The following is a 14162-nucleotide window of genomic DNA, read 5'->3' as shown; positions in this document are numbered from 1 at the left end:
CCTGGGTTTGACATTTGGAAATCCCTGCACAGCTTCCTCATCAAAGTAACCTACGACACCCTGGCCTGCCTGGTTCAGCAAAGAGGAGGGCTGAGCTGCCCCTCACTTGCCAATGCAAGCCCTCAACACATCCTATCAGCAAAGCTATACTATCTCAAGGGCACTACAGCTGGCGACGGGACCAGATACTGAAATAGGAGGCCAAAACACTGGAAATAGGCAAGAGGTAAAAAACTGGGAAATAGTTTTCAGATGTTAAAATGATCAGGCATGCAAACAAGAAAAAGTGAAAACTGTCACTGAGGGACTCAGTATTATTTTTGACAGTTCTACTTCTTATTGCAAGGACAGTGACTCTTCAGTAAATTTTTTTTTATCAATTTCCTCAGTAGGGAACAATGGAAGAAGCTGCATCAACACTCCTCTCCTCAGGCAAAAATGACTGTTGACCTTCTGCAGGGAGATCTCCCAGGGATCTTACCACATCCCTCCGCCCAGACATAGTGGTCTGGTTCTTGGCCACCAAGATGGTCTTCCTCATTGAGCTCATCCTCCCATAGGAGAAGGGGGAAGAGGCTACCTGAAGGGGCTGAAGTTCTTACAAATGGAGGGTTGTCACGTATCCTGAGGATAACAGGGGCAGGGTGTTGTCCCTCCCGCAGGAGACTAGGTCAAGTACTGGGGTTAAAGAAGCAAAACACTGATGAGTTGTCATCCTCCTGTGACAATTCTGCAAGAGCACATTTGGAGGTGCAACAAAGAGCAAATTCACACGAGTAATTGAATGTACCTACTGTACATATCCTTTTTAATTGTTGGAGACATATTGGCAGTTTTGATGGAGCTAAAGTTCACTAAATGAGATCATAATTCTAACTACAAAACTACATTTCTCACAGAATCAACTTCAACTACTTTTCTATTGCTTGTTCATGAATCAATGAACTGTTTAGGTCCAAGATACTTATCAGATTTCTTGACCCAGTACGAACCTGGCAGACCTCTCAGGTCGACTGGTTCTGGATTACTGGCTATTCCCAGAGTCAAAACGCGGCAAAGCTGCCTTTAGCTTCTATGCTGCTCAAATGTGGAAAAAATTTCCAGAAGAGCTAAGACTTGAGACAACGATTATTAGATTTTCAAATCTAAGCTAAAGGCCCACCTTTTTTACCATTGCTTTTTATTCATTTTCTGTTTTTATTCTGTGTGCATTTGATTGTTTCTTTAAATAATGTATAATATGGTTTGCCTTTGGGTATGAAATGTGTTATATAAATAAGTTTGCCTTGTCTTAACTTGCCTACATTTAAATTGTCTCATCTGACCCTTATGGTAAAAAGGCAGACTGTGCCTTTAAATTGGAAGGAGTAACATAACTTTATTCTTTTGAAGAAGAAAGAAGGTTGGTGTAATAATAACTGAAAAATGGGAATTCTCTGTCAAACTAAAGCCTAGCTGAACCATGAATTGTGTTCAATGCAGTGACTGCTGGGACGAACCACACAAAGTGATGTTATGTTACAGCTGGATGAGTTTGTTTGTTATGTATGAATTCAATGCCTCAAATGAAGCAGAGAAAGCATTTCCAAAACACATTCCATTGGAGCTTCTCAGTTAAAACACATTATTTTAGGTATCTTGGTGCATGGAGGACGGTGAGTTGTGAGATCCAAAGAAACTGAGGCAAAAACATTTTTTCTGTATTTAATATAACAAAACACATGTTACACATTACTATAAGAAAGGAATGCCTCTGTTCTTGTAGACACATGTTCGTTTCTCCGGTCTTTTCTGATCGCAACATGAAATCTTTTCAGTGTAAAAGCATACATGTGTAACCAATCACATGACACAATGTGCTCTATGTCAGCATATTAAAATAATATGTTGCTTCCTACAACAGGGACCGTGAGTAAACTGTATAACTCAATGTTTATGACACATAAAACGTCATTTCTCTTTGTTGTCAAGCTGTAGCACACACAAACACACACACACAGACACACTTTACATTACTTTAGAGATTTGTGTGTGTGTACACAAATCTCTAAAATAATGCCGTGATGGTTTTCTCTTTGTTATTTGGTCCCTTTTACAACACTTGTTACACACCATAGCTGCTGCTTACGTGGAAGTAGTGAAGCTTTTTATTCATGTTATTTGGTCATAAAAATTTATTTTAAATATAGTGACATAGTAATTACGTAATACTGTACGTTTCAGAATACACAAGAGCTACATCTATCTGCTCTATAAGCTCAGTAGTCCCAGTTGAAGCCTCCAGACAATGCTTGGAAATATTTGGAACACCTTAGCTTTCTTCAAAGGAACAGTTTGAATTTTGGAAAATACGCTTATTTGCTTTCTTGAAAAGAGCTACAGTAGATGAGGAGGTCAATACAGTGCCACTCTCATGACTGTACGCTAAATATGAAGCTAAAGCCAGCATGTGATTATCTTAGCTTAGCTTGGTGCAAAAACGGATAATGTGTCCAGCCAAGATATAATGCAGCACATAATTCTCCTCCCAAAAAGATGTTTTTTGTAAACTTCAAATAAACACTTAATACCACGCAATAAATTTAACGTGGTATTAAGTGTGCTTTGGAGGTGCTGGTAAACATAGTTTTTTGTTTGCCTTCGGACAGAACCACACACACTGATCTTATCAACAGCTGGCTGTAGCTTCATATTTAGTGTAAAGACATGAGAGTGGTATCTAACTCTTAGCAAATTGTCCAAAAAAACTATTCCTCAAACTATGCAACACAGAAAACACACTTTTTTTTAGTTCATTAACAAATCTGAGTTGCGGGACAGACTCAAAATTGATTTAAATTATTTGTCTGTAGGATTCAACTGATGTGACATGAGGTTATGATTGGACATGAATGAGACAGCAGGACTAAAACACTGAGCCCGTCAGTGGCTCGACTAAAATGATAAAGCAGCATTGTATGAAGTGGAGCACTGAGCAACGTCAGTGTGTGAAAACTTTGATTTACAACATGAAAGAGGCAAAACAGTTCAAATGTACAGTATATAAATACTTAATAATAAAAAAAAGATTAACAATATTACTTGGCTGATACTATCGATATCCAAAGTCTGTCAGATTATGCACACCACACACACACACATACACACACACACACACACAAACACGCAATGATTTTACACATAGATACATAGACAATATCCATATCATTTCAGTATCAACTGTTATAATACAACTGCTTTCTAAGTGCTTTAAAATTGGTCGTTGATATTATCTTTTCTACATGACTCAAGCAGATTTCTGTACAATGAATGCTGAGTGTGGACAAATTCTGATAAGAACAAATCAGTTGTAACATGTTTATATTGCATTATAGTCATGTAGATTTAGAAACAGTGTTCAAGAAATGCTATTTGAGTTTTGTACATTTCAAATCTGTGGTGGGTTGTCTACAGCTACAGCAGAGTACTCAGTCTCAGACATGTTGGAAGCATCAATGAGGCGTGCCAAGCCTGTCCTCGTGGAGTATTTAAAGATAAAGGCCTTCATGAGGTCATAGCGGTAGTTTCTGTTGATGAAGTTGTAGAGGATGGGGTTAAAACAGCAGTGGAGCAAAGACAGGCACTGGGTGAGGTGTAAGGCCACGTAGATCACATTCTCCAGGCCACAGGTCAGACGCACCAGGCCCAGCTGAGACAGGGCATCAATCAAGAGGACACCGTGGTAGGGCCCCCAGCAGCCCAGAAACACCACGATGTATGCCAGGATCACCCTGCAGCTCACACGACGCTCCTGCTCCACTGTGGAAGAGGGTGAAGAAGAAGAGGAGCGGGTAAAAGCTCTGGCTAGCAGGGCGTAGAACACTGCAATGACAGGGAAGGGGAGAACAAAGCCCAGCAGGATGAAGCTCAGCTGCACGCCCACCATCCACTCCCTGGGGTTTTCACCCGGGTACACAGGCCTGCACAGCATGGTGTCCCCATGTGCTGACTTCACAGTACGCAGGAAGTAGGTGTCTGGCAGGGAGGCGACCAGAGCCAGAAGCCACACCCCTACACAAGCTCCACGACGGATTAGCTTCCTGCGCACCCCTCCCTCGTTGTCTCCGTGCCGCGACGCGCTTAGGTAGCGGTCGACGCTCATGCAGGCCAGGAAGAAGATGCTGCCAAAGAGGTTGACGGAGAACAGAAGGTGTGTGAGTTTACACGCCACCTCACCGAAGGGCCAGTGGCCATGCTGGGCCAGCGAGCTCACCCACACAGGCAGGGTGGCGCACACACATAGGTCTGCGACTGCCAGATGGGCGATGTACATGTGTGTCTCATGGCGAGGGGTGGAGTCTCTTTGTGCACGGATGTTTACCCAAAGGACCAGAGCATTAGCAGCAAGACCGACAATGAAGATAAAAGTGTAGAGGACACACATTGAGTAGAGCAGAGCGTTGCGGTTAAAAGCCGTGGCACACACCATTGCATCCACACTGGTTATGTTGCTAAAGGCTTCTGAGAAGTTGAGGTCCCCCAATGACTCCCAAAGGTCCTCCAGATCACTTGTGCTCAGACTCATTTTTCAACGCTGGGAGAGGACCACAGACCACTGGGAGGTAACACACACACCACTTCTGACTGGGATATAACCTGTAAAAACAAGACAACTCATCATTTCATTTCTTGCAGCATTCATTTATCTGGATAAAGATCCAACAATTAAATGCTAACTGCTGGTATCATATTTAAGAAGCAATTTTCTGTTCATAAAGCATAGCTTATTTTACCCATGTGCATGAGCTAATAAAACATAAAGCCAGTTGTGGTATGCCACCAGATCCTGAAGAATCTTAATGTGGTTAACTTGTTAAAACACTGCTTTCATGAGTTAATAGAGGCGCTCTGTTGCAGTGTCACAAACGTCAGCATTCTCTGGGATTGATGTGCAGTCAGGGGGCAGTACAATAAATGTTTACATAGGCTCCACTAGCACAGAGTGCAGATTAGACATAAGGAAGTGGGATCGAGAAATCCAAACAGAGTGTATTTCCGGAGCGTTCTGGGCATTCCAAGATAAAGCATTGGTCAGGATGGGAAACCTGATGCCATTTTAAAGAATGTTTTTTTTTTACTTGCTTGTTATAGTAAAAAAATCCCATGTTTCTCTTGTGCTCTTGAGGGAGAGGGTGAGAGAGGAGCTGTCACCACCCTGGTGATCAAAGAAAATGCTGCTCATAGCCCTGAATACGTCATTTTAAAACATCTGAATCTTATAACATGGGAACACATGCAAACAATTTCAAATACAGGGTACATTAATGCTATGAGTAAGGTGACTGAAGCAATATGCAAGATCACAGAGGCAGTAGTCTAGAGCAGCTTGGCATACCAATAACATAGCATGATTCTTTTGATACTAAAGTATCAACCCTGCATGGCCTGCACTCCCAATTATTTACTGTGATGTCTTTCTTAGCTTCCCTAACTGGCAGCCTGCCACAGTGTGAAAGAGCAGAGGTGAAAGGTAATAGATCAAAACCAGAACACGAGTGGCTTAACCCCGCTGTTGCCCCTGGCTGACTTGTACACCCACAGAGTGAATTGTGTGCAGAGATCAGCGGGAGGCTTGACGCCTGCGAAATGGTCTGACCAAGGTTAAAACGAGGGTCACCGACCAGTGGGTGACACAGCACGGAAAGCAGTGAAATGTGACCGCGTCAGACATCTGTCTGAGAAGGAGATACACAGGATAATTGGCACAAAGTCACAGAGGATGATGAAAGAAAAAGGCAAAGTAAAACTATATACTAGGACACCTGGAACATATTAAGATGTGCAGCTGTCTAGTGTGTGTTATGTCTGTTATGGTATATGTGATTAGTTTATTTTTGTATTTCAATTTTTATACTACTTTGTATTTCTACTCCACCACATTTCAGGGGATAATATTGTACTTTTTAATCCACCACATATACTTGACAACACAATTTACCATGTACTTTGCAGGTTCAAATTTTATACATTAGGCATATGATCAGCTTGTAAAATAATACCCAAAAGTATGCAAAGTATTTAAAATCAGCTCCACCAGCTGCAACATCAAAATGCTGTTTACATGTTGATGAGCTGGACTGTTTATTGAAATATATTTTTATATGATATTTGCATCATTGCTTTTTTTGCATGTGATTGTTGCAGATTTCTACTTCACATGATTAGCCAAAACAGGCATTCCATTTGGTTATTTTATCTATTAACAGTTAACTGCAATACAACATTCCATACACTGTGATATAAGATTTAGTGCTTATCACCCACTCCTGACATGGCCCAATTAGCCAATTGAATACATATTCTACACTTCTACATTTTGAATGCAGGACTCTTGTCTGTAATGGATTAATCTGCTAATAATGCTCAATTGTAGCATACCTAAATAAGTATCGCTACCTCTACTTAGTAATGGATCTTCCACCACCGCCTGTGACAAAGCATTTTCAAGAAATGTCAGAAATCTGACATTTAATTATACTTTCAATTATTTTGAGACACAGGAGAGTGCTCTAATAGAGGGATTTGCTATGCTGAGATAATCCCTCACAATGGTCTCTGTCTAATTCCCTTATATTATATGGAAAATACCTGGAGGTGCCAGGTAGCCACACAGGCTTCAAGGTAATTAACCTCTTAACACCTACACCATCAGATAACAGACAGCACATGTAGCCCATCTCTCTCTCTCTCTCTCTCTCTCTCTCTCTCTCTCTCTCTCTCTCTCTCTCTCTCTCTCTCTCTCTCTCTCTCTCTCTCTCTCTCTCTCTCTCTCTGTTTCCCCTCTTTTCAGCTCGCGGGCATCGAGTTACAAATGACCTGGAAACGTCTTTTGTTACTCAATACACAGCAAATAAAAGCTATTGAAGGCGATGTTCATGTGCTAATTCTGCCGACAAGAATGGTGCAGGTGCAGCGTGTTTGTCAGAAGTTTCTCCTGTCAGTCTCTGTCAACAGGCTTAAATTTGGGAGGATAACATCTTTGCCTTTTAAGACAGGACATTAGGTTCCCGCGTGTAGGTTAGTACAAGTGCTGCCTTGTTGTGCGTCATTACGCACAAGTAGCGAAAGATCCCAGACTGCTGCTGACGGCAAACACATACAATGTCTTTGTTATCATTGTTGATTTTTATCAGGCAGGAAACAAACTTCTCTTATCTGGTATCAGTTTGGTATACAGTCACTCCGTGTTTAAACGGGGAGGCAGATAAACAGCATAGAGGCAGGCTGGAGAACCACAAAAAAATCGTTGCAATGTTCCTGATATTCCTATAAGAACTTACTGTTTCAGTAATGCTCAGCATATATACCGCTTTGGTAGACCTATCTATAATAATAGTAGTTAATAAAGTTGTTAAATGTTAATTAATTAAATTTTTATATACATATTTTTTATATATGTTTAAGCTATACATGTTCTATGTGTATTGTGGAGGGGGCTTCAACTACATTTCAATCCTGTATTGTATAATGACAATAATAAATCCTTGAATCCTATCCTATTTTGATATAGCCAGTGCATATCCTTTACGCACTTTCTATCGCAAGTATCGAGCATCTCTGGGGTTTTCTAAATGTTAGAAAGCTGAGCAACTACCTTCTCTCCCTTCTCCCCCCATGAGGTCATAAAAGCAGCTTACTTGTTTTGGATTCCTGCTCCCTCGCTGAAGTCTCCTCTTTAAAAGAAGAGATTTGTTTTCGTTTTTGGGGATGAAGGGTAACTTCAACTCCACTGAGGTAAACTTGTGTGCGCAAATGAATCTGAGTCTGTTCCTTGTTCTGCATTTGCTGATACTCCGAGGAGCTACGCCTCCAAGGCTGGTCATAACAGCTATGCGTATTGACATGGCATCGCCTCAAGCGTTCAATTAACAGCAAACAGCTCGGCGAGTTTCGGCCAAGAAGAAGAAGAAAAAAGCTCGTGGAATTTCCGGCTTACGACGCTACATATGTAATACATAAAACAACATTTTCACATTGTGAAAAAAGTGACTATCAAGTAAGACAAATACAATAGCCTAATACTGTATAGTACGTGCAAACCTACATTAAAAAAATAAAAAGCTTTTCAAATGACACGACCTGTTCAGTGATGTAAATTATTGAATTTTTGTATTTGTTTTGGATTTTTTGTATATTTTATATGCATAGGCCAATAAATCAGAAATGCATAATACATTATTGAATTCATTCTATCTGGCATGCAGCTCTATTTATCCTAAGTGGCTATCATACTGTAATGCAATAATATTATATTGTAGGCTATACTATATAACATACATACCTACGAAATTGTACATTTTAAGACTACCTGTTAAGATTGATTTGTCTTGTTGTATGATTCAGTGACTGCAATATACATGCTATTGGTAGCCTACATAAAGATACATGATAGATAGATAGATAGATAGATAGATAGATAGATAGATAGATAGATAGATAGATAGATAGATACTTTATTGATCCCCGAGGGATACAAGGCATACAACATTCAACTTTGCACTGTTAACATATGCTAGTTTGTCTATGGCATGCAGGTTTATGTCTATAACTTCCTTAATCATAATTTTTTATTCATTATTATTCATATTCATGTAATGTATCAACAGTAGCCTATAACACTATATTTTATAGAATACTATTATATTATCAGCATATAGCATACAGCATATAGTTTCATCCATGAAATCAGTAGAATGGGGGCTGTAATCGAGTAAGAAAAAAAGTATATTACTGAATATGCAAACTTGAGAAACTGTAAGTTTTACAGCAAATCTTCTAGCTTTTTAAACTGCATTGCATTTTTATCAGGATTTTGTGACAGCCGTTAAATCACAATATACAGGATGAATGTATAATAAACATAATGCACAATACACATCAACCACATGAAACCATATTACAAGGGCACGTCCTTGTGCCCCGCCCCAGTTACCTAAATATGAAACCAGAGCTGCAGAAAGCCAGTAAACGACTTCTATGTTTTCTGCTTCCGCCCAAAACCAACAAACTGGTTAAACCCAACACCCAGTCCAACTGAGGTAACTGAAAACACCCTCCGAATAACGAACCACACCAAAAACTAAATTCATGATTTAGTTTAGGCTATATAGAAAACTTCTGTTATTAAGAATCATTTTGACCAAATTAAGGTGCAAAGCTGTCGATTATCTTATATCTTTTATTAATGTAATGCTTGTCTTGAAATTAGGAACAACAACATCAGCTGCAGAGGCCTTGTTGTTTCATTGTCCTTTGAGCCTTTATTCAGGCACATCCTCTGGAAGCAGCACAAAGCATTGTGGGAGGGTGGCTCATGTGTTTACTGAAAGCCATTGAAAGCTCACCTGCAACTCTGGTGGCCTCACAGCTGCTCCTATCACGGCAATTAACCCCAAGTTCAATACTAAGACAGAATCACAAAAAGAAGGAAGAACATGGGGAATTTATAAAAGTATACACATGAATTATGTTTGGAAAATCAAATCAGTCAAATTATGATTATGATAATATACTTTGATAGACCTCATAAGTAAAAATAATGTGCATGTGTGTCCAGCATGTTTTCTTAGGAAAAAGATATTGTCGACTCGTACAGGTCACCCCAGTTTATTATGACTGCATGCCCTGAATTCATTGATGAAATGCAGCCAGCAAGCTACGCTGACCTCATTACAGTAAAGAGCAGAGTAGTGAAGTCAGTTTCAATGAGGCTTTAAAGAGAGCTCCCACAACACACGCATACCCATTGTCCTCCATATCAGAAGCATCAGGGGGGATTTGGAAGCCTTTCTGATAAGCATCCGTAGCCTTGCAGACTGCTTCCAACTTCTGTTCTGCAGTCCTCATTCACATGGAAGCGGGCATGGGTGTGTGTGTGTGTGTGTGTGTGTGTGTGTGTGTGTGTGTGTGTGTGTGTGTGTGTGTGTGTGTGTGTGTGTGTTTGTGTGTGTGTGCGTGTGCGTGTGCGTGATCACTTTAGATACATTTTGAGTAAGTTCAGTTCAGCAACAAACATGAACATACAACAACTGCAAATTCAATTACAAAGTTGATTGTTCATTTTCTTTCACACTTTGCCTGAATCTGTTTAAAGTTTATCTTTACTTACATGCTTTAATTACTTAATAGTTCTTTTATTCACTTAAAGCTGCTAGTCACAAACCCGCAGAGCTCATTGTTTTGATTTTACAGCTACTTCACCAGTTCACTCTCACCAGTGTTGTTTCCAGACGCAACAAGCAGTGGTTTTCAGTAATAAAAAAAATAGCTCTGATATGATAAACCATATCAACTTAAAAGTTGAAAGGTCAATGTTAAGTTGACTGCTTGTTTCCCCATGTGGCCAAAAAACGATTAATGCAGATTTAATAATTGTAATTCCAGTTTTCTATACTGTACTGCCATTAGTAATTATGGACAGGGGGACAAACCTTTCCAAATTGGGTCCCTCATCCCCCCCCCCCAGCCACCATAAACCTCTGCATGGGCCCCCTGGCCCTTGGCTGGGGTCATCTGTACCCTTTAGTCCCCCCAGCTATACATAGGTTAGGAAGTGTGGGAGAAAAAACATTGAGGAAAATAGAGGGAGAAAGATTGAGAGTTATTCCTAATGACTGCCATTTCTATTGTAGTCTAGCCCTGCGTCACAGTGGGGGGTCTGACAGACAATCTTTTTTTGTGCAAATCTCCATTCAGAGGGTCCCTCTCAAATTCATTCTCAATCACATCTTTACCATCAACAGTCGCCCTCCCTCCCGCTCTGAGGCTCCCTCTTGCATTTCTTTACTCCCTCACATTCCTCCTTATCCCCTGCTCTTCTAACCTCACTCATCTTTCACTTAATTACTTGTTCATTTACAATTATCTTTCAGGAGGATAAGGACCTGTGTGAGTGAAGCTGAAAACAGCGCTCACAAAGACTGGGTGGAGCTTGTGAAGGAGTGCATGAACATGAGAAAGCAATGGAACTTCTAAAAAGGAAAGAAGAATAGCAGCTATTTGTTAAGTTGGGCTTTGTCTTGTGTTTCCAAGCCAATGTTTTGTCACTGCTGATATTCTGTGAGCTTGTGATGAGGTGATCTTTTCTGTCTCTCAGGGATATGTTCATGCAGGTGTGTGTTTGGCAGAAAAAGTGCGTCCCTGTCGGGAAATGTAGCAACCAAGCATTCCTCATATTGATAGAGCATCCCTCACACCAGCCCATGAATGTCAGAGAAACCTGAGAAGTGCTCAGGGAGAATATACCAAGAGTCTTTGTGTTTAACAGGAATGTAAAATAAATCTTTTCTTAAACCAGATTTTTTTGGCCACTTGGTGACAGAAACAAGATGACCATGATCAATGTATGGGTTTAGTGTGTTAGCATGCTAACATTTGCTAACTAGCACTAAACACAACAACTGAAGCTGACAGCTGTCATGATTTTTGCAGGTAATTGGTCATAAAGCAAATAAAGCAGTGGGCAAAATGAAATTTTGACCAGATGGATGATAAGAATAGATGAATGAGAATAAAATTGTATAATTCATCCTCTAGGGACCATACATGTGTGTACCAAATTGCACAGCAATACACCCAACAGTTATGTCATCCTCATGGTGGCGCTAGAGGAAAAGTCAGGAGATCACCAAAGTCAGGAGTGTTCATCCACTGGTTACCTTGAATGTTAATACAACATTGCATAGCAATCCATTCAATAGTTGTTGAGATATTTCAGTCTGGACCAAAGTTGTGGACAGCCAGAAGGATGCAGCATGGCTAAAAACCCCTAATAATAGCAGCTTTAAAATCTTGCCTTTTACATAGTCTTTTTCTTGCGGCCATGCAGAGCTCTCTCTTTGCTCTTTTCTTCTTGTTTTCTGTTCTTCTCTTCCTCTGACTTCACTAAATCTGTCAGTGAATTCATGCTTAGCTGTTGACCATGACCGGCTGTGGCTGATACAGTCCATTGACTTTGTCTGTCATCTCTGCACGCAGCAGTAACTCAAACAGCGCATGTTCTGCTTTCCTCAAGCCTTACAGGTTTATGTTCACCCCCACCCGTTCAGCACCCTTGCACACACACACACACACACACACACACACACACACACACACACACACACACACACACACACACACACACATGTTCATTATCATGAGCCAGGTCATTGGGATCATGCAGAAGATGGGTAAAAGTAGCTGAAGAAAAGTCTTGCTCCAGGGGAAATTGAGTGTCCACTATGGATTAGTGAATGACAGAGTCTGTCCACAAGTGAAGGTGTCCGTCTCACTGTGTTCCCTGGGGCCTATAGTTCTAATCTAGTAATCCTATCCTGACGATCCTGACATGCTTCACAACACGCTGCCTTTCCATGCTGCCGACACAGAGTTCACAGATAAGGTGGCTAACGTTCACCCCTATTGTCCTGTCACACTAAATGAAGGATGAACCATCAGCACTGCTGGAATGTGCTGGTGTTTTGGAGAAGCCTGTAGCAATAGCTGCGCCGGCTACATTACCTTTAGGTGTTGCCTCGCTGGCCTATGGCTGTGCATGAAAGCCTCAGTGTTGACACACTGTCACCGGGATCAAGTTCATGGTTTAACTTGAGTTTGAATCTTTGCATCAATGGTAAACAGGCCGATTTAACATAGACAAAAAGTGACGTTCCATTTGTAAACAAAAAAATGTCAAGTTTTATAAGAGCGTGGGCACTAAGGGAAAACCAAACACTGCGGGTTTTATTGGATGTAAACACAACTCCACAGCACTCAAAGATGGAATAAATAATGTAGATAAACATGCTAGCAGAATGAAGCCTGACTCACTTTAATGGAAAAAATATCTAAATAGTGATACAATGTAAATATAATATCCTTTAGAATGACCCTGCAGCACAAAATGATCAAAATCATGTGATGGAAAATTACCTCAAGCCATTTTTCTTTCTCCCAGGTGGTTCCCATTCCTGGTCTCCCCACCAGTCGCGTACACTAAAGCAAACGCGGCACTACAGGGGGATTGCGGCCAGGATGTGGCAACACAGGCAGCATCTGGAGTTGAGTGCCTGGAGCTCCTAGTGAGGGGCACTAGCACACCCATTCATCTAGTCTTTCCTCATAGTCTAATCTGTAACCCTGAGCTTCAGCTACATCTATTACTTACAGACACAAACATATGAAGCCATTTGTAGTCTTTCATTGTTTATACCAATGTGTGACAGTGGGAGAAATATTCAAGGGAGATGCATGAAACAAAAGCCAGAAAGAAGATTGAATCAGAGATAGAAAAGGGAAGACGAGTCAACATCGGAGCAAGGGATCAAACAGAAGTGAGGGACAGGATGTACCGTGTTCACCACGTGTCTGTTTCTCCCATCCCTCCTCAGGCTGTGGTGGAGATAGCAAAGATCTGCTTCTCATTACAATATAGAAAAGGATTTAGAGAGGACCATTATGGCTGACTGCAGTCTTAACCCTGTCACTCTGACGCCCCAAACCACCAAGAGCCTTCCCCGAACCACCCAGCCACACTCAAACCTTGGTTCGTAAATACGAAACAGCTTTGCTGCCTCACGTCAGCTTTCCTGTACCAGACACTCGATACATCAGAGCCTGAATGGAGGCCAATAGCCTGATGTCCATCCATTCATCAAAACCATAGTGGCAGGCCTTCCGTGTAAAAGTTTCAAAGTTGCACAGTGCAGGCTTGCCTGGAACCTATCACTGCCAGGCGAACTAAGTGAAGTGCATGTCAGGAGCCTGATTTGTGAAAGTGTTTGCTTATATGTGGTCAAATATACAGTCAGTTCCCCTGGAGGAATATGCCTCCAGTGAACATTCAAATCCTTAATGAACAAAAGATGTGTGAAAAGTCCTATTGCGGTAAAAGTTTCCTGTGTATTTTCACTCTGGTGAGAGGAGAAGACTAACACAAAAGAAGGATGGAGATGAGGATGAATAGAGCAAGGCATGAAAGACACATCCTGTAGAAGTTCATAAAAAGAGGAAGGAGGCAGTGATTGTTATTATTTTTTCACCCGTGTTTTTCTATCCTTTTTGGACCTTGTTTAAGGAGCTCTTTGGCTCTATTTGTGGTTGTGTTTATCCACAGCTGTTTTAGTCCACCCTTTTTTTTTACC

General features: G+C 40.9%; 1 protein-coding gene across 1 annotated transcript; it reads right to left on the bottom strand.

The window, feature by feature from the left end:
• Positions 1 to 1690: 1690 nt before the first annotated feature.
• On the bottom strand, positions 1691 to 7902 carry LOC114564099 (atypical chemokine receptor 3). The gene is made up of 2 exons (XM_028591273.1): positions 7677 to 7902; positions 1691 to 4635 (listed from the first exon to the last, which is right to left on the bottom strand). Exon 2 carries the CDS (start codon positions 4562 to 4564, stop codon positions 3428 to 3430), a length of 1137 nt encoding a protein of 378 aa, XP_028447074.1. The 5' UTR covers positions 4565 to 4635; positions 7677 to 7902; the 3' UTR covers positions 1691 to 3427.
• Between the last annotated feature and the right edge of the window lie 6260 nt (positions 7903 to 14162).

Source organism: Perca flavescens, chromosome 11, assembly GCF_004354835.1.
Source record: "Perca flavescens isolate YP-PL-M2 chromosome 11, PFLA_1.0, whole genome shotgun sequence".
Taxonomy (NCBI): Eukaryota; Metazoa; Chordata; class Actinopteri; order Perciformes; family Percidae; genus Perca; species Perca flavescens.
The sequence above is the reverse complement of the archived record's forward strand: the minus strand, read 5'-3'. Positions and strand labels throughout refer to the sequence as shown.

Bases quoted from the DNA above. Each gene is read 5' to 3' on its own strand.
- LOC114564099 (XM_028591273.1), bottom strand. From the start codon at position 4,564: ATGAGTCTGAGCACAAGTGATCTGGAGGACCTTTGGGAGTCATTGGGG.